Raw genomic sequence first — 21,673 nt, forward strand, 5'->3', positions numbered from 1 at the left:
CCTATCCATTCTTCAAGATTATCTCAAGCCTTCATCCCTCCATAAACTCTTCCCTGACTACTCAAATTGTATTTATTCCTTTCATATTGCTAATCTACCACCCCACCCCAACTAAATTAAGAGTTCTTTGAAAGTAGAAATAGGACGTTCTAATTTATAACTTTAAGCATGAGGCATAACACTGAGTTTATACCAGGCATTCAATATATTCTTACTGGCATACTTTTTTTTTTTGAGACAGAGTCTCGCTGCAACTCCCATACTGGAGTGCAATGGCATGATCTCAGCTCACTGCAACCTCCATCTCCTGGGTTCAAGCGATTCTCCTGCCTCAGCCTCCCAAGTAGCTGGGATTACAGGCACCTGCCACCATGCCCAGCTAATTTTTGTGTGTTTAGTAGAGACGGGGTTTCACCTTGTTGGCCAGGCGGGTCTCAATCTCCTGACCTCAGGTGATCCACCCGCCTTGGCCTCCCAAAGTGCTGGGATTACAGGCGTGAGCCACCGCGCCCGGCCCTGGCTTACATTTTTATCACAGATTTCCTGATTTCTAATCTGGAGTTATTGGCATTTGAACCAGATTGGAATGCTTAAGAATCTGATTGTTTCACACTAATTTCACAAGAGGACTTGGCTTCGGATTTTAAGGAAAACTTGAAGGGAGTAGCAGATTTTGCCATCACTTGCCATCCAAGCTCATATTTTCCTGCTCACCAAAGAAAAACACTGAATCTAGAGATCCTCTAAGATCTTAGATTTATAGCTCAGATAATTTACTGAGAGAAACAGAGTGAATTTGCCATCACTTCTTCATGTCTGAAAATTATTTAAAACAAAAATCACCTGGTGAATGGGCATATGTGATGTGGAGGAATACACACAGCACTGGAGAGCTGTCACTCTAGTTTGTATTCAGGTCTGCCTGTTGTCATAGTTACTGATGTACTCAAAGCAAATTCCCTCCCAAATCACACTCTATAGACCTTCACTGAAAATAAGCTATTCTTCCTGTTTTATTTTTCTCTACCCAAGAATTAAAGCTAAAAAATAGCATCAATGGCATGAATATTTTTACACCCTTAGCAGGATTTTTTAAATACAGAGGAAATAAAAGAGGTTTCATCAAAATAAACACCTCTGATTGAGGTCTCACCTCATTTGTTCAGCAATGATTCATGGTACTGGGGAAACAACTATGATTATGACCCAATGCCTACCCTCAAGGACATCAGAGCTCTATGAGGGAGAGAGATGGGTAAGGGATGTATTTCAACAAAATGCAACTGGGGCTGTGGTGAAAGCCACGGGAACACAGAGGAGGGTCATCTCATTAAGTTTGGGGTGCAGATCCGAGGGAGGTGTCCAACCTGCAAGTCTTGAAGCATTATTGCTATGAAGTTTAGCAAATGTATTTTCAGTCCCTTTGGGTACAGGATGCCAATGTGACCCTGCAGACTGGGCTCATGGAGCAGTGGCATGCGGAGGCCAGTACTGTAGCACGCAATGTGCTATCACCTGCTTATATTCACACACAGCTCTCCTTTCTGCTCTGGCTGCAGGAACTCCTTCACAGACATCCTTCGTGCCATCTTGCTGTCGTTGGAAGTCCTAATCGAAGATCCGGAGCTTCAGATAAATGGCTTCATTTTAATTATAGACTGGAGTAATTTTTCCTTCAAACAAGCCTCCAAACTGACACCTTCAATCCTTAAACTGGCCATTGAAGGGTTGCAGGTATGTTCAATGAATGCACAATACAAGACCATGTGTGACAACATCATTTTTTTAAAATTATTGCAACCAAAGTAATATTTATCCTTTGGAGTGGAAAAAGGAAACTTGGATTAAATTCATGTGAGTACTCCATGTTTTTGTCTCAGCCAGAGTTTTAGATACTTTTAAAAATTATCTTTCATTTTCATTAATAACTCCAAATTACTGTTACCCCAGGCACAAATTATCCACTGTAGCAATAATGAATAAAGCTGCAAGATGTTTGGCTTAATCCATCAGAGAGTTCACAAAAATTAAAACTAGGAAACATCTGCTTTATGAGCATGTCATACACAGGGGTGACATGGGGCTTTTAGAAGCATTTTTGTGCCCCAGAAGTGCACCCTGCAGATCACCACTTCCAAGAGTGTAATGTAATACCAAGCTTGCGCTTAAGTGGATCATGTCGGTGCAAACAAAGGAAGCAGATGAAACCCCCTCCTGTTTGTATGACCAGCTATCAGGATTTTGGAGAAGAGGTTTTTGGGCTACATGGAGGGTAGAATGGTTAGTCTCTAGGGTTCTTTCTACTTTCTAAGGATCTGGGATTCTATGAGAAGTAACTCAGAAAGGCAATGCTGCTTAGCTTTCTGGTGACACATTATTACAAATTACAATTACTATACCAAATTAAGGGCATGGTTTGGAGACATTTCGAATCAGCATAGATGAAACTCATGTCCCTTCTTAATTTCATAGGCAGATTAACTCGATGGAGTGACTCTCCCTCCGTAGATGGCAGTTATAGGCAACTATGTATATAGCAAAATATGACATTCTCAGATCAAGTAGTCACTACTCATGCTCTTCAAAGTACAAGACTAAGACTCATTTCAATCATCCATTACACTCCACTGCAATAATTGGTGGGTCTGTTTCTTACATTACAGATTATTCCTATTTGGCCCCCAGCAAATATCTGGCACCTAGTGGGCTTCTGATAAGCATGTATATATTGAATAGATCTTATTTTATTGAAACGTATCCTATTTCCCAGAGGAGCAGAAGTAGGGCAGGCATTTCAGAAGAGAAACATCAAGTCCACATTGCTCCAGGGATGCCAAATTGTCCTGGGTGGCCACATCATACAGTGTATTTGGGGGACATTTGTAAAATTGCTTTTGAATGTACAGACTACATGGAGCATCCTGCCTTGCCTAATCATAGACTTCTGTGTTCTTTTCCATCAGTCACTTTCTCTTAGCTCTAACTCCTTTTCTCCAACCTCCTCTCACCTAAGCCTCTGAACATCTGATCTCTCTCTCTTTAGAACTTTTATCAAAGGAAGTTTTAAAGTAAGCTTCAGGGCTTAGATCATGTGCTTAAATTATGCTGACCATATTTCCAGGAATTTCTGTACAAGCTGCATGTAATCTTATCTTTTTTAAAAAAGATAATTTATTACATGTGCAAGTAGCTGTGATTCAAGTTCTAGCCTTTTATAAATTTTTTTTCTTAAATCAGTAAGGAAAATGTCCTTTATCCAACCCTATGTTCCAATTTTTCTTCCTGAAAATGTATGGATTACTTAATACGTCCCTTGAAAGGTTCAGTAGGTTGATGTGAACCTACTGAGGTCTTACTGAATTAATCCATGTGAATGTGTTTTAAAAGGTAATGCTGTACATAAATCAAAGCTATTCTTGTGGAAAATACTAGAGGACCTTCGGAGGTGCAACTTGGGTCCTATTTGGGCCTCCAGTTGTCATACGCCAGGGTCCAAGATGAATTTCATAATGTCCTACGATTTTGGTTAAGGAATAGCCCTCCTGTCATGGGGAGGAAGCCCGTGGTCCCTGGGGAGCTGAGCTGGGGTACAGTTCCTTCATCAAGGATAGGGGCTCCACCACCCCATGCTTTTAGCTTGCTGACTTGGCCATGCTGAAGAAGCACTCAGGGTCACTGAAGACAATTCTGCTCTTGCTCACAGTGGATGGTCAACTCTGCTCAGCTACTTAAAACGTCTCACTTCAGGCTATCTGCTCTCTGGTTCTGGGATATTCAGATGCCCTGGTCAATCTACTAATGGCTCTCCTAGCAACTTTTTTCAGGTAGCCATTAACCTCTCTGATGTCTTGGAAAAGCCATGAGTGGTACTAAGCAGAGTTCATTCCTTTGTGGTCAGCAGTATTGTGTAAGGAGGGCCCTATACAGGTGTCCATTTATTAGCCACAAAAATTCAAGATAAATTCCAACACTACTGGCAGACTTTAATAGGGAAAGGAAAACCCACATGCAGCCAGCATCAATGAGAGAAGAAAAACCACGTGCTTCCTTCCTCCCATGCGCCCTCAGAGAGACCTGAAGAAGCCAGGCATCCTTTGGACATGTGGGAGGTTGTGAGGGAGATCCTGTGTTCCAGTGCAGAGAACTTGCTCTCTCTGCTGTCCTGCCTTTTCTAGGGTAGGTGTGAGAACGTGGCCTTGTCAGGGGAATTAAGCAGTCCAATTTGGTGCTAGGCCATCTGGTTTGGGATTTCAGCTGTTTGTTTATAGCATTTGTCTAGGATTACCTGCTTCTCAACATCTGGAGAATTTTGGGCCTTGGGGTACGAAACACTCCCGCCTTCCCTACCCTCCCCCATCTCTACCACCAAATACGTAATACAATACCTCCTGCAGGGACAAGGTGGTTGGGCCCATCCCAGACAGCTCAATCTTTAGGCAGCGAGAATTCAAGGTCATTCTGGGTCAATCATGCACTTTGCATGGTTCCAGGATCCGGAGCTTTAGTACTATTACCATGGCCCCTAGTTCTCCATAAAGACAGTTGTTCAAGGAGAACTTTGATTAGTAATTGCTACATGTTTGGTTCTTTGATTACTAATTGTTACATTTTGAGTTCTCTGGGGAGCAGACTATGCTGTGACTAACATGCCAAAGATTTATTAGGGAGTGCTCTTTGGGTCAACACCTGTTGGGGAAGCTACCACAGAAGAAAGTTGGACAGTAGGAGAAGTTAAGCTGGGATTCAGTCGTCTTCAGAGATGCCTCAGACATTCTGAAGCCAGAACAAGCATTTACAGATGGACTTAACAGCCGGGGCCTTTATATGCACACAGCACTCAGTCACTGTGTGCTGGCTGTCCTAGGAAAAGGTAGTAAACTTGGGCAAAGTGGTTCTCTTCAGCCAGAGGTTCCAATAGGAGCTGTTATCTGAGAACTGTCTGGCAGCCCTCTCAGTGGCTGGGCAGCATATCAGAGCATCTGTAATAAGCAAAAGATGTTTGGAATCTCTTTTGGAAAAGCTATTACAATGTAACATCAAGGAGCTTCGTTTATTCTGAATCAGGATACATACTTGTGTTTTCTATTCCCAATAGACCCCAAAGTGGATGTGATTCTAGGTAATATAGAGGTGATGGGCACTGGGCTAGCAAGCAGGGGATAGTCTTCTATTTTGGTCTACCAGTTGTATTTCTGTGCTTTAAAAGGTAATTAATACTGCTTCTGACCATAATCATTAAAAAATGGTATGTGCATGGAGTTTGGTTATGCCCTTCATAGACTTATTAATGAGTTATTGTAATGATCATATCGAAGGCTTCTCTTTAGGGATTATTAGATTTTTACGTCAAAATTTATCCTGTATGAGTCAGTCATGAAATGCTAATAGTGTATGTACTATAAATTCCTCCTTTTAGAGCAATGCTTTGAAGAATTGTCATTGTTTAGAATATTAAGTTGCCCCAGTTACATAAATATTCTATAAATATTAGTTCAAAAGATCTTAGTCAAAATACTAATTTTGAGAATGCTTGAAAGTCATGTACTCCTGTTGGGCCGTTTGATCTTTAAATGTGGTCAATATAAAGTCTAAAAGAGCCGTTGTATCTGTTCATTACAATTTGTTTAAATTTTAATCAAACAAAGTAATATTTATGCTACTGTTTTAATACAGCTCAGCGTTATTCTCAGTTCTGCTGGGGATTTCTGGCAGAATGAAAAACATGCTGAAGTCCTGCTCTTGAGCTTTGTAATGTGTCCAAAATCAATTTTTGGAATTATTTTTTTATAAATCACTGCAGCCCAGTGATTACAATCAAGGTACTGTGTTTATCAATGTTCAGTCAACCCAGATACTTCAAGAGCTACCTTGCTCAAGTGTTTCACTTAAGAAGAGCTATAGTCTTGTGTCCTGTAGAATATTTTAAAATATTTGATTCCTTGAAGGACCCAGATATTTGTCACGGATTTAGAAAAGTGTGTTTTTCACTTTCCAGAAGAGATCCAGAAAGCGATCTACTTTTTGATTTTTCTCATTTTCATGCTCATGTCATTATGGTCTAGCCATTCTGAACACTTTATCCATTCATTAACTCTTCATTCAAGGTTTATTGTGTGACTTTTTTTTTTCTGTTAGAGTTTTTTTTATAACATTTATATCAACTTTGATTCAACTTCTTCCAACAGTTTTGAGCTACTTTAGTAGAAAAGGAGGTCCGTTGCTTTTCCAACTCTTTCCGTTTTTTGACCCTAAATTATGACTTTCTAACTTTTAGTCCAGGTAGGATGGAATGTGGAGCAATGCTCAGAGCCTTAGCCAACTGGAAATCACTTATCTCCCTAGTGTCCTTTATTTATTTAATTTTTTGTGTGTGTTATGAGAATTACGCTTTTTTCCTTTCAACTTTTATTTTAGGCTCAGGGGGTACATGTGCAGTTTTGTTACATGGGTAAACTGTATGTTGCTAGGGTTTGGTGTACAGATTATTTCATTACCCAGGTAGTGAGCATAATACTCAATAGGTAGGTTTTTGTTCCTTGCCCTCCTTCTACCCTCCAACCTTAAGTAGGGCCTGCTGTCTATTATTCTTTTCTTTGTGTCTATGTGTACTCAGCGTTTAGCTCCTACTTATAAGTGAGAATGTAAGGTATTTGATTTTTTGTTTCTACGTTAGTTTGCTTAAAATTATGGCCTCCATTTGCATCCATGTTGCTGCAAAGGACATGATTTCATTCTTGTTTTTACAGCTGCATACTAATCCATAGTGTATATTTATCACATTTTCTTCACCCAGTCCACTGTTGATGAACATCTAGGTTGATTCCATGTCTTTGCTATTATGAATAGGGCTGTGACTAACATATGCATGCATGTGCCTTTGTGGTAGAATGACTTATATTCTTTTGGGTATTTACCCAGTAATGGGATTGCTGGGTTGAATGGTAATTCTGTTTTTAGTTCTTTGGCATCTCTTTTTAATACTCCTCAAACCTTGGTTCATTCTCTCTGGCTTCCTTCCCACAGCCTGCCCCCTTTTCCAAAACATGATTTGTTCACTTCCCTTTGACAAATTCAAAGTGCCATATTCACTCAAAAGATTAGAACAATGAAAAATCTGTCACATCAATGGGCAATGGTAGTTCATGAGTATCAGTGATGGATCACATTGTGATTAGAAATTTTGACAGGTTGGGCAGATGCATTTCAAGTTAGCAGTATTAATATATTCACACCAATTCTGCAGTCCATACATCAGACATGCAGACATCCTGACTCATGGTGTATTCATCCAACATAAAACTTGGGTCAGCTAGTCTTCTAAACAGGAGTACAGCAAGGAACAAAGCCAACCTGGCTTCCAGGCGCTTACAGTCAGTCTAGGGCTTTACTTCTCCAGGTGTAGTCCACAAACCAGCACTACCAGCAGATTCTCAGGCTTTGCCCCATACCTACTGAATCAGAGCTGTATTTCGACAAGTCCTTCAGATGATTAGTATGCATGCTAAAATTTGAGAAGCCCTGCCCTAAAACTGGGTATTATACAAGAACGTGATGGATATCAACGTTAACCACTGCAGACGCCCCTGGAGGGTTAGTTACCACCCGAAGTACTGACCCCGCTCCCAGAGTTTCTGATTCCATAGATCTAGAGCACAGTCCAAGAATTTACACTTCATGCACACTTCCAGGTGATGCTGCTGCTGTTGGTACAAACCACACTTTGGTGTGTGTAAGAGTAGAGCCCACTGTCTGGGCTTCAATCTTGGCTCAGCTCCTCGAAGACCTCAGGCAAATCATTCACTTTCTGGGTCTCAGTTTCCTCGTCTGTGAAATGTGGTGTCAGTACCCTCCTCAGAGGTTTATAGTGAAAATCAAATAGTACATGCAGCATGCCTGACAGACAGCCAATGGCCACTCACTGTTAGAGTGTTGTTGAAAGAATGAAGAGGCCAACCCTTGTCTGTGGGCCCATGTGGCTCTAGTACACTTATTTAAATGAAATCACTCTCCATTGCCCCAGCTCTCTAATTCGGATCTCTGAAAATTAGACCTTACCAGCCTGTTCACTGGCCCTAAACAAAAGAGTTCCTTATTTCGGCTCACTATAGATAATGACTTAGGGCGAGATTGGTGTCACCTGCCCACGCAGTGGCCGTTGAGGCACTTTTTCTTTCTGTTCATGTTGTGTGATCATTTTAATTATCACCTGACAAATGAGGGATGAATCTTTTCCCAATGCCTTCGCAGTGTGGTGATTAATGAGGCTGAAACGCACCTCTTTCATCCTGTAGGACTCTCTTCAGCAGTAACATTTATAGCATCTTTTATTAATTTTTACAGTTTTCATGTATTAAAGAATATTAGAACAGATGGACGGAAAAGGATATTTGCATTTTGTCAAGAAGTTGCTTAATTCATGTTTTCTTAACACTCCGGGTATGCTTGAAGGACACTTTTTCTCTAGGCAAACTATGTTTTACCTCCTCAGGTCACAAAGCTGTAATTTTGAATTTGCAAGAGTGCATTATGTTATGATATGAATATTAGAGGAATAAATATCTCCTCTAATGCTCTACCTTGTTAAGTATCAATTAAATTCAGGAAGATAATTAGGGCTAATGACACTCTGGTGATTCTGATGGCAGGCTCAGTATGGCCCATTTAAAATAGTTCCATTTAAATGGGTTTATCTTTGGTGTACTTCCGATAAATGGTGTTTTCGGACTCCCATGCATTATAAACCTCACCAGCCCTCTGATTCATCCATTTAGGAAGCAGTCACTAAGCTGTTACTTCCAGTCAGTCACAAAGATAAATAGATGCAGTTCCTGTTCTCAGGAAGGTCACAGTTCAAAGCAGAGGCGGACTTACAAAGAAATGATTTCTTAAAAATATTTGGAAAAAGAGACATGTACCAAGCTAATAAAATCTCAGAGGAGGAATCCAGTCTAGCCATGTGGAGTCAGGAATGGCATCCTGGGCAAGGTCAGGCCTCAGCTGATACTTAGCAGGTAAGAGTGGAATAGTAAGTGAAGATACAGGAAGTGCTTACAGACGGTGGAGAGAACATGGACAAAGACAGAGAGACAGCTCAGTAGGAGAGAGAAACAGAATTAATTTATTTTTTCTGGAGTGCACAAGTGCCAGGCAAGGAGCTTGTGTGCCCCTGCACCATGCTAAGGAGTTTGTTCTCTTCCTGCAGACTTAGAGAGCCCCCGGACATACGGAAGCAAGATGGCAACACAGATTTTTATTTCACATGGGATTATTTTGGTGGCTATAAGCAGGGAGGGGTTAAAGGCAGGAGAACCAATTAAAAGGCAACTGCAATAATTGACGTAAGAAATGATAAGCATCTAAACTAGGATTCAATAACTAAATAGGAAGAAAGATAAGGCAGTGCTTGAGGGTTCACTGCGTGGGAAGTGGTGGAGGAGGAGTCAAAGATGAAGGTCAAGTGTGAAGCTAAGGTGAAGGGTGAATGGTGATGCTGACCAGTGAGATCGTGCAGACAGGAATGGGCAGGTGTGGGAGGTAATGAGCATTTTTAGGGGTTAGATATGCTGAATTTAAGATACTGTGGATATCTTCATCATTTACATTAAATCTGAGCTGAAGGAAGAGGAAGAGGTTTAGGATGGATCCATAGATTTGGTGGTACTTGAAATCAGAGGAAAGAAAAGATCATTCAGAAAAAACCTAGGGAGGGAGAAGCAGTGACTGAGAAAAGAACCCACGTGAAGAGCAACATATCATGAACAAGTTAGATGAGAAGCAGGAGAAAGGGGAGATCAGGACAGGAAACTGTGAGAAGAATAAGGACAGAAACTAAGGAACTGGAGCTTTGGAGAGAAACCATGGCAGTGCAGTGGTGGGGGTGTCATCTAGAGAGCTCTGGGTTGAGGGGAGGTGGAGGAAGGAAGATAACTCTGCTAAGAAATGTGTCCACAAACCAGAGGTGGTGGGGGCATAGAGGAAACTGGAGGAGACGGAGCAGGAGCATGGTGGTAGAAGAAGCATTCCATCTTACTTTCCGTCGGGCAAGATTTTCATGAGAAGAATGTATTAAGGGCCTTGACACAGCTGGGGGAGATTGATCTTGACAAAGGACTGGCCTCTGTGAATTGTTTAGTTCCCGGTTAATATTTCTCAGTGCCCCAAAGAAGAGATCTCTGCCTCTCATTATTGTAAAATGAAGTGTGGTATGGCTGTCCAGGGACTCTGTTCTGAACATGCTATGTAATATATTAGTAGAAATGGAGACTATTACAAGTTTCTAGTCCTGTCAGTGTTCTAGGGGAACTAGCATCAGAGTTAAAGCAGCATTTGGCGTTCTTGAAGGGACCCTGTTGGGAAGAAACTCGGTGGAGAACCTTGCCCTGCATAGCCCACCCTCTCTGGTGATTAAACTACAGGTGTTAAAAATAATGCCCTTGCAAAAGAATTAGTAAACACAAGAGAAGAGGAGGCCATTTGCGTAACAGACCAATTCACTGTATCTTCCAGGCTGAGCTAGACCAGAGTTGAGGTTGAAACAGTGTCATGAAAACTATCACTTTTTTCTGTCCATCTCTCACTCTCACTTTTCTCTGTACTGACTTTATTTTCAGTCAGGATTTTTTTCATAAGGTGACAATGAAGACTGAAAATTTCAGGTACGTGTGACCTCTAGTGTCTGCGTTCTTGGCAGGAATGAGGGGATTGAGAGATTCTCTGGCTAAATGAGATCTTGAGCCCATCCAAGGTTCTACACCTGAACCATAGAGACTAACATGTTGGGAGGTAGTCCCCAAAAGATGCCAGGCAATGACAAGCATTTCCAATTAGAAATTTAAGGAGGTAGAAATTTGAGGGACTTTTTTGTTGCATTTTTAAACTTACTGACCAATATATCACCTGGGAATTGGAAAGTTGGTTATTGTTTCTGTTAGGCAACTAATTCCATGGATAGGCTTGGGAAAATTGCTTGACACCTGGACACCTGAGATTCTTTATGAGCAAGAACTGAGGGGAATGGACTGCAGCAGTGGTTGTCATACTTTATAACTCCCAGAATCACTGGAGAATTTGTTAAAACCTTGATTCTAGAATCCCAACTTTGGAGTGTCTGATTCAGTAGTTTGGGGTGTGAGGGTAAGAATTTACATTTTCGAGAAATTCACAGATGATGCTGCAGGTGGCTGAAGGACCACACTTAATAAACCCTGGACTTCATAAATCTTTACAGCCCTTCTCATCTTCTAATGCTATAAATCTGTAATTTTACTTCTACAGAAATAGCCTTAGAGCCTAGGTCAGGATGGGAAATAGGTTTGCTCTCACATATCAAATTTAAACGATTAAAATGCAGTATTGAGAAGAATTCTGACGCAAATGCCATGCTCAGCTGTAAAAGATTACTGTGATTGATTCATGATTTTCCTTCAGTGTGGATGGCACCCAGGCAATCCTGCCACATACTGGCTCTCCCTGATGTGGGAATGTCTAGCTCAGGAGGCAGTCTAGTGTTCATGATATAAGAAATAAGCAAAATAACCACAAGGAATGACAAATATGTCAAGCTCATCTTTTCTAGTCTAGGGTAAATACAAGGATGCTGCTGATGATGGTAATGATGATCATGATGATGATAGCAGTGATGGTACCTATTCGTCTGGCACTTAAAATACTTTCACAAACATTTTTTTATTTGATCCTCCCTACATTCCTTTGACTAAGTGTAGCAGGAGAGCGACAAATCATCACTTCAAAATAAGAATATGAAAAACATTGATCGAAACAATCAAATATCAATTTCCAATAAAATTCTAATTGCCTTTGAGGCCAACTATAGACCTTAGACTTTTTGTTGTGTTCCACCATGGGAGAAAGTGTACTTTGTTAGAGTAAATAAGTGGTAACATATAGTCCAAATTCACCAAAGAAGAACATTTGTTGCTGAGAAGCAAATAAGGCCGGGCGCGGTGGCTCATGCCTATAATCCTAGCACTTTGGGAGACCCAGGTGGGCAGATCACCTGAGGTCAGGAGTTCAAGACCAGCCTGGCCAACATGGTGAAACTCTTTCTCTACTAAAGTACAAAAATTAGCTGGGCATGATGGAGGGTGCCTGTAATCCCAGCTACTCTGGAGGCTGAGATGGGAGAATTGCTTGAACCTGGGAGATGGTGGTTGCAGTGAGCCAAGATCACACCACTGTACTCCAGGCTGGGCGGCTGAGTGAGACTCCATCTCAAAAAGAAACAAACACACAAACAAAAACAAGAATTGTTAACCCTTTATAGCCCAAAGACAAAATTCCACTGTACAGTTCCTTTTTTAAAAAAAAATTTCAATAGGTTTTTGGGGAACAAGTTGAGTTTGGCTACATTAATAAGTTCTTTAGTGGTGATTTCTGATATTTTGGTACACTCATCACCTGAGCAGTGTACACTGTACCCTATGTGTAGTCTTTTATCACACAACCCCTTCCTAACCTTCCCCATGAGTCCCCAAAGTTCACCATATCATTCTTATGCCTTTGCATCCTGATAGCTTAGCTCACACTTATGAGTGAGAGCATACAGTGTGTGGTTTTCCATTCCTGAGTTAGTTCACTTAGAATAATGGTCTTTAATTCCAACCAGGTTGCTGCAAATGCCATTAGTTTGTTCCTTTCTATGGTTGAGCATTCCATGGTATACAAGTATCAAATTTTCTTTATCCACTTGTTGATTGAAGGACATTTGGGCTGATTCCATACTTTTGCAATTGCAAATTGTGCTACTATAAACATCAATGTGCAAATATCTTTTCCTTTTAATGACTTCTTTTCCTGTGGGTAGATACTGAGGAGGGGAATTGCTGGATTTTTATATTTGAAAGGACTTAATTTTTGTGTAAACTGCGTAAAATTGTGTAAATTGTGTAAAAACTCTTTTGACGAGTAAGGTACATTGAGAGAACTACCCAAATCATAAGTGTGTAGTCAGTGACTTTTCAGAAAGTAAAAGCATCTAGTAAACCAAATGCAGATCAAGAAAAAATAGTAACTGTGACCCAGAGATACTGTGTACCAGTGATTGACCCCAATGGTAGTCACTATCTTGACTTTCAAAACCATAGGTGAGCTTTGCTGCAGTTGAGTTTATACAAAAAGAAGTGACTGACCACTTATGTCATGGTGTTCCTATCTGAATCAATCATTTTTTTGCTTGATTCAAACAGGAACACCATGACATAAGTGGTCAGTATGACAACACCTTGGTATCATTTCTGTTTGTAACATTTTTATAAAAGATCTGAAACTATTAATGTCTATATTTGTAATTTATTAAATAAACTATTCTTGAAAATTTTAAGCCTAATAAATGCAGTAACACATTGTCTTTGTGGAACTGAATTATACAGCAATTGTATCTCCTAAAATAAAGGATATGCAGCATCAAATAAGTGTCACAAAATGGCTGCATTAAGCCTACACACTTCATTCTTTTTTTGTTATACCTTTTTTATTATTTATTTTTTAACTTGACACATAGTAACTGTACATATTTATGGGGTACATAGTGATGTCTCAATCCGTACAATGTGTAAGGATGAGTTCAGGCTAATTAGCATATCATTATCTCAAACATTTGTCATTTCTTTGTGTTGGGAACATTTAATATCCTCTCTTCTAACTATTTGAAAATACATACTATTTTTAGCTGTAGTGACCTTAACAGTGCTATAGAACCCTAGAACTTACTCCTCCTATCTGGTGATAAATTTTGTACCCTTGAACAAATTTCTCCCATTCCCCTGCTTCCCCATAACCCTCCCCAGCCTCTAACATCCTCTTCTACTTTTTCCTTCTATGATATCAACTTTTTTAAGCTTCTGCATATGAGTGAGAACATGTGGTGTTTTATTTTCTGTGCCTGGCTTATTTCACTTAACATAATGTATACACTTTATTCTTAAGAAAACACCTCAAACTTCCCTTAGAGACTGTTTATTCTCATTTTACACATAATTCTTGTTGATTTGGTCATGTAGTTTCCAATCTCACCACATACTAGAAGTCTCAATGAAGAATTTGGGTTAAGAGGCTAACCCACATTAGCATACAGACAACATCAAGAAATAACAGGGCCAAGCGCGGTGGCTCACTCCTGTAATCCCAGCACTTTGGGAGGCCCAGGTGGGTGGTCACAAGGTCTGGAGATCGAGACCATCCTGGCTAATACGGTAAATCCTAGTCTCTTCTAAAAATAAAAATAAAAAAAAAATTAGCTGGGTGTGGTGGCACATGCCTGCAGTCCCAGCTACTACTCGGGAGGCTGAGGCAGGAGGCTCTTGCTTGAACCTGGAAGGTGGAGGTTGCAGTGAGCCAAGATCGTGCCCCTGCACTCCAGCCTGGGCAACAGAGCAAGACTCGATCTCGAAAAAGGAAACAATAAATAAATAAAAATAAAAAAGAAATAACAGCTGAAAGCCAGGGAAGAAACACAAATAACATAAAATTTTACCATTGAAACTAGAAAGCACCATGACTGAGGCCATTTAGAGTCATGTATCTTAGTAGCCCTGAGAACACTGGCATATCATAGAATCAGATATGACGTGCACAGCCATAATCTTGAGCTATCTGGAAGAGTCTCGATCACATTCAACAAGCATTACTGAAGCCATCATGGAAGTGCATAAAATATTAGAGATGTTCATCTAAAATAGCTATCATGTGGTATAAAAATTTACAGCTTAAGAGGTAAACCTTTGGTCATTTGTGTACCTTGGAAGCTCCAGAAATTATTAATACTGATTTTTTGAGGATTTATGAAAGTAAAAAAGTTATTTTATAATAATAATAGTTTCCATATGACCAAGAAAGAGCGCTTTGAAGGTCTGCCTTTTAGATTTCCCAAAATGGAAGAATAATACATGCTCTAAATGCCTGGAGGTTGAAATCCATAATATTGTCTAAACTCAACTTCTGCCCCAAAAGTCCTACTCTTGGGAGTTCCTTACACATGCTCACTGCAAAAAGATTTTTTTCCTTTAAATACTGCTAATTCTGATAAATAAAAATGAGAAAATGCAAATTATACCCAATCCTACTCAGAAATAAACATTTTAAATCTGGGCATCTGCTCTTTTCATTTTACAGTAAACAACTTTCTAACCCTTTAAATATTTTACTGCATTGTTTACAATGACTTACATCGTTGTTAAGTTATATGATCATGTATTAATCGACTCCCAACTGCTGAATGTTTAGATTATTCCCAATGCTTTCAGTATTGTGTGAAATGATGACGTGAATAATTCTTTAGCTAAATTTTTGGCCACAGGAATTAACTCCTTAGGATAAGCTTCTAGAGGTGAAGAGCATCTTGAAACTGCTCTGCAGAAGGGCTTTTGATATTCACCAGCAATGTATGAGAGAGTCTGCTTCCTGAACCCACACTGGGTACCAAACACAAGTTTTGGTTATTTGTGGCCTCTCCACAATGCCTATACTGCGTAGCATCTTTTTGTTTCAGTTTGCTTTGATTACTAGTGAGGTAATTTGCCATATGCCTATGAAACATTTTTATTCCCTTTTCTGTGTTTTGCCTGTTAATGTACTTTAGCCATTTTTTGATTGGGGTTTTAAAACTCTGGTTTTATTACTAATTTGTAAGATTTTTTTGTTACTCAAGGAAATTAACATTTTATCTCATTGCAAATATTTTTCATAACTTAAATTAACAAGTGTTTATTTTTGCGGTTCTTTTTTTAAAGCAATTAAAAAGCTTATGTAATCAAGTCTGTTAAACTGCCTTTGCTATAGCAAATCTTTATCCCAAATGTTATATAAAACTCACTAGTATTTTCTTCTAGACTTAGATTTTTTTTGTAATTTAACATTTTAGTCTATCTGAAATTTATATTTGAAGAGATGTGAGGAAGAAATCTAAGTTAACTATTTCTCTATGTATTTTCATTTGTCCTAATACTGATTATTGGATAATGCGTCCTGAAATGCACTTTAAAAGGTGGATAAAATCAATGCTGAGGACCTATTAAGAAGGACAGTGATGCCACAGCTAGTTATTCATTGAACTCATTCTGTGAGAAATGTCAGCCAATCTTTGATAAGTATGAGTAATGTGAATTGGCAGAGGATAGAAAGATGAGACTTACTTCAATTCAGCAACTATTTATTCAACTTATCATGGGCCAGAATTTTTAGCAGGTATAGGTGGAGGAACCAGCTGATTGTACTCCCAGGACAAGATGAAGATTAACTTGATGTTTCTTTGGGACCACCTGGAAGAAAAGGAAAAATAAGATGGGTAAGCCAGACACAGGGGTAGTTATTGCAGGCTCAAAAGCTGGACTGAAGAGTTGGGAAAGTACCTTCACTACTGAGAATTCTAAGGTACGTAGTCATAAAAATGATTTTTTTCTGCTTTAATAATAGACTGGATTTTAGTAATTTAAAGATGTTTAATGGATAGTATTAACAATGTGAAATAACCAAGAAGATTAAGCTAATGCCAGCTCAACTGAAATGTCATTTGTTGAGAGGAGTAATCCTTAATGCCCTAATCTGTAGACTCATTAAGGATTTGGAAGAAACTATGAATGACTTTTTTCACTAACTGAATGAGGATTTAATTAAGATATTCCTTTAATAAAAAGAGTATAAGGGAGCATTAAAGTGGATTTCAAGACTTTGGAAGGGGAAAGTTTGTTCTAAAAGAGAATCTGTAGAGAAGACCCAGTTTTATAGCTTCAGAAGCTATAAGAGAAATGACATCTTGATAGAGCTAAAACATGAAACATTCTGGGATCCTTTTCTCAGGTCAGAGCATGTTATCATAGAGTACGTTGGTACAAAGTTCAATTTTTTGATTGTTCTGGTGGTTTTGTTCTATAACGCATGCATTTCTTTAAATTTATATAATAACTACATTAACCCAAGTATAATACACACATAGAGAAGATAATCAACTTTGAGCATAAATCTAACATTCGGTATTTGAGAGCTGTCTTAGCCTGGGCAAGATGGTGAGACTTCATCTTTACATAAAAAATTTTAAAAATTAGTTGAGCATGGTGGTGCAGGTTTATAGTCCCAGCTACACAGGAGGCTGAAGCAGGAGCATCTCTTGGGACAAGGAGTTGGAGGCTGCAGTGAGTTATGATTGCATCACTGCACTCCAGCCTGGGTGAGAAAGTGAGACTCCCACCTCAGAAAAACAAACAAACAACAATAACAAAAAAACCATTTTTCTAAGTTGGCCTACTCTACTCATCCAAGTTTGTTGATTAATGCTGACCAATGTTGCCCCCTTCCCTGCTCCAGTTGTCTGATTTCCTCTTATTACAAATAAACTATAAATTACAAAATTATAAGTCCCATTTCTGCATTCCCACTGGTACCTCAGCCTGTAGTGATGCCAATCCACCTACCCTTTTATCTCTTAAAAATCTTATCCCTCACTTATGATTAGAATGATAGCCTGGAGCAGTGGCTCACGCCTGTAATCCCAGCACTTTGGGAGACTGAAGCAGATCACTTGAGGTCAGGAGTTCCAGACCATCCTGGCCAACATGGTGAAACCCCGTTTCTACTAAAAATACAAAAAAACTAGCTGAGCTCGGTGCTGCATGCCTGTAATCCCAGCTACTCAGGAGGCTGAGACAGGAGAACTGCTTGAACCTGGGAACCAAGAACCACTGCACTCCAGCCTGGGTCTGTCTCCAAAAAGAAAATATATATTTTAAATCATTTTTTAATTTAATTTAATTTAATTTTATTTTATTTTTTGTTTTTGAGAAAGAGTTTTGCTCTTGTTGCCCAGGCTGGAGTGCAATGCTGCGATCTCAGCTGACTGCAACTTCTACCTCCCGGGTTCAAGCAATTCTCCTGCCTCAGCTTCCTGAGTAGCTGAGATTACAGGCAGATGCCACAATGCCCAGCTAATTTTGTGTTTTTAGTGGAGACGGGGTTTCTCCATGTTGGTCAGGCTGGTCTCGAACTCCTGACCTCAGGTGATCTGCCCGCCTTGACCTCCCAAAGTGTTGGGATTACAGTTGTGAGCCACAGCGCCCAGCTGAATTCTATTGTTGAAACTTTCCAGTGTATTTTGTATTTATCTAAGTATATCTTTCATTTCTAGAAGTTGTGATTTTCTTTTCTTTATGATATATATTTCTTTGAAGTTTTTTTGATTCATATCCTGTATTTTTAAAAAATCTCTTTAAGTTGGTTTTCACCTTTCTCTGGTACCTTCTTGAGTAGCTTAATAATCAACCTTCTGAATTCTTTATCTGGAAATTAAGATATTTCTTCTCTATCCACTGCTGGAGAGCTAGTGTGTCTTTTGGTAGTGTTATTGAACCTTGTTTTGTAATATTACCAGAGTTACTTTTCTGGTTTCTTCTCATTTGGGTAGACTGTTTCAGTGGAAAGATCTGGAACTCAAGGGCTGCTGTCCATATTCTTTTTTTCCCATGGGGTGATCCCTTGATGTGATCCCTTGATGTGCTCTTCCATTTCCCCTAGGGATGGGGCTTCCTGAGAGCCAGACGGCAATCATTGTTATTTTCCTTGTGTCTAGCCATCCATTGGGGCTACTAGGCTCCGGTCTGGTGCTGGAGAATGTCTGCAAAGAGTCCTGTGATATGATCCATCTTCAGGACTCCCAGCCATGAATACCAGCACCTGCTCCAGTGGAGGTGGCAGGGGAATGAAGTGGACTCTGTGGGAGTCCTTGGTTATAGTTTTGTTTAGTGTGCTGGTTTTCTCAAATGGTGGTTATGCTAGCAGGGAAGTTGTCACCTGCTCAGACTCAGAATCTCTGGTTAGCCAAGATGTTGCAGGCAATGGAATTGGCTGTTGTTTTCTCCCTCTTTGGAGCAGGATTGTTCTGTTATCAGTTGCTTGAGTTCGTTGGCCCTCCAGCCAGGAGGTGGCACTTTCAAGAGAGCACCAGCTGTGGTAGTAGAAGGGGAATGTAAGCTTGCCTTATGTTGACCGGGATAAGTATTCAGGTTTCTTAGGTGATGGGCCGGGCCATAGAACTCCTGAGTTTATGTCTTTTGTCTTTGGCTACCAGAGCAGGTAGAGAAAAACCGTCAGGTTGGGGCAGGGTTAGGTGGGTCTGAACTCAGACTATCCTTGGGTGGGGTTTGCTGCAGCCACTGTGGGGGATTGGTGGGGGGTTCTCAGGTTACCAGAGTTATGTTCCAGGGAAAATTATGGCTGCCCCTACTGTGCCATACAGGTCACCAGGGAAGTTGGGGAAAGCCAGCGGTGACAGGCCTCACCCAGCTCCCATGCAGCCAGCAAGGTCAGTTTCACTCCTGCCATGCCTTGCCAGCAGCACTGAGTTTATGTCCAGGCAGCCAGCATGCAGGACTCTCTTTTTAGTTTTTCTGAGGAACTGTCATATTCTTTTCCATAATGGCTGTACCAATTTACATTCCCACTAAAAATGTACAAGTATTCCCTTTTCTCCACATCTTCGCCAACACTTATCACTCATCATTTTGATAACCGACATTCTAACAGGTATGAGGTAATATCTCATTGTGGTTTTAATTTGTGTTTTCCTAATGAATAGAGATGTTGAGCATTTTGTCATATATCTATTGGCCATTCATATCTCTTCTTCTGAGAAACGTCTGTTTAAATCCTTTGCCCCACTTTTTAGCAATTGTTGTCTTGCTATACAGTTGCTTGAGTTCCTTATATATTTTAGATACTAGCCTCTTATCAGAAGTTTGGTATATGGACACAATGGAATACTATGCAGCCTTTAAAAAGAAGGAAATATTGTCATTTATGACAACATGGATGGAACTGAAGGGCATTATCTAAAGGAAATAAGCCAGGGACAGAAAGACAAATATCATATGAAGTCACATGTGGAAACTCAAAAAGTCAATTTCATAGATACAGAAACTAGAAAAGGGGTTACCAGAGACTGGGGGAGAGGGGAAGGAATGGCGAAAGGGGAAATGTTGACCAAAGGGTACAAAGTTTCAGTTAGACTGGAGGAATAAGTTTTAGTGATCTCTTGCACTGCATGGTGACCACAGTTAATAATAATGTATCATATATTTCAAAATTGCTAATAGGCATTTAACATTCCCATCACAAAAAAAAAAATGATAAATCATTGAGGCGATGGATGTGTTAATTAGCTTGATTGAATCTTTTTATAATTTATACATAGATCAAAACTAACATCGTTTCCCATAAATATACACAATTATTGCCAATTCATAACAAATGAATAAAAAATAAATATTAAAAGGAAAAGATTGCTGGGTCCACACACAGTTTCTGATTCTGTAGTGTTGGGGTGGGGCCTAAGAATCTACATCTTTATAAAATTCCCATGTGATGATGCTGATGTGGTTGGTCCAGGGACTACTCTTTTACACTCACTGTTTTAGAGCACCTTCTTGCGCAAATTCTCAATGAAGAACCAAAGTGTTTTGCTCAACATTGCAAAGCTAGTTAGTGACACAACTAGAAACGTCATCGTAAACTTCAGGAGTGGGTTTTCAAGGTAAGATATTTTGACTCTCAACCTGTGCTTAAGGACTATTGTCTCCTTAAATAAAAATTGATTTTGAAGTAATATATATATTTTCCCACATCGTGAGTTATTTCTAAGGTATTGATAAGTTCGACTATTCACCCACTTATCCCAAATTGAAACTCTGACTGAATTCATGAATTTATTCTTTTTGTGTACATAATTGGTGATTTTACTTAATATTTTTGAAAGTTCCATCCTTTTCACTTTATCCCTAGAGCCACTGCTTTGATTTGGGGCTTCATTAGTTGTTTCCCAGAGGACACAACAGTTTCCTAACTTTTCTTTCTGCCTTGGCTAGATTTGCTTTAATTCATTCAAAAGTTTTCATATTCCTCTTTCTAAAAATCAAATCTGTCTTTTAGTATACACCATTTCCTTTTACTGTAATTTGAATACATATTTTAAATTGTAAGTTTAAAAAATAAAAAGTAATAAAAAATTGTTGTAGCATTTTGCAAAATTCCAAAAAGTATGAAGAAAAAAATAAAAATCAACCATAATTCCTCAGCACAGAGAGAACCATAGTTCATCTTTTGGTGTATTTTCCTTTCATCTTTCTGTTGGTCACAAAATTATATTTTTAAAATTTAATTTGCTTTGGATTAAACAGCTTGAGATATAATTCGTATGCCATCTAAGACACTCATGTAGGGTGCACAGTTAGTGCTTTTTGGTATATTCAGAGTTGTGTAACCATCATCACAATTTAATTTAGAACATTTTCATTACCCCCCAAAACACCTCATACCCACTAACAATCATTCTCTGTTTATTATTCTCTGCTTTTACAGGTCTGCTTTTACAACCACTAGTCTACTTTCTGTTTCTATAGATTTGCTGATTCTGTACATTTCACGTAAATGGAATCATACAATATACGGTCCTTTGTAACTGGCTTCTTTCTCTCAGCATAATGTTTTCGAGGTGATTTCAGGTTATAGCATGTGCCACAACACCATTCCTTTTCATTGCCGAATATTTCATTGCATATCTATACCAAACTTCTTTATTCATTTGTCAGTTAATGGCTATTTTGGTTGTTTCCACTGTAGGCTATCATGAATAATCCTGCTATGTACATCCCTGTACATATTTTTGTATAGATAT

The 21,673-nt window shown here is 39.3% G+C and overlaps 1 protein-coding gene across 1 annotated transcript in view; it reads left to right on the plus strand.

The window, feature by feature from the left end:
• Nucleotides 1–21,673, plus strand: part of CLVS1 (clavesin 1) — a 208,023-nt gene that overhangs the window by 88,821 nt on the left and 97,529 nt on the right. Inside the window, exon 3 of the mRNA XM_045398324.3 lies at nucleotides 1,560–1,734. Within this exon, the coding sequence (XP_045254259.1) occupies nucleotides 1,560–1,734 (175 nt within the window). The remainder of the gene's footprint in view (nucleotides 1–1,559; nucleotides 1,735–21,673) is intronic.

This window comes from Macaca fascicularis, chromosome 8 (assembly GCF_037993035.2).
Source record: "Macaca fascicularis isolate 582-1 chromosome 8, T2T-MFA8v1.1".
NCBI classification, from domain to species: domain Eukaryota; kingdom Metazoa; phylum Chordata; class Mammalia; order Primates; family Cercopithecidae; genus Macaca; species Macaca fascicularis.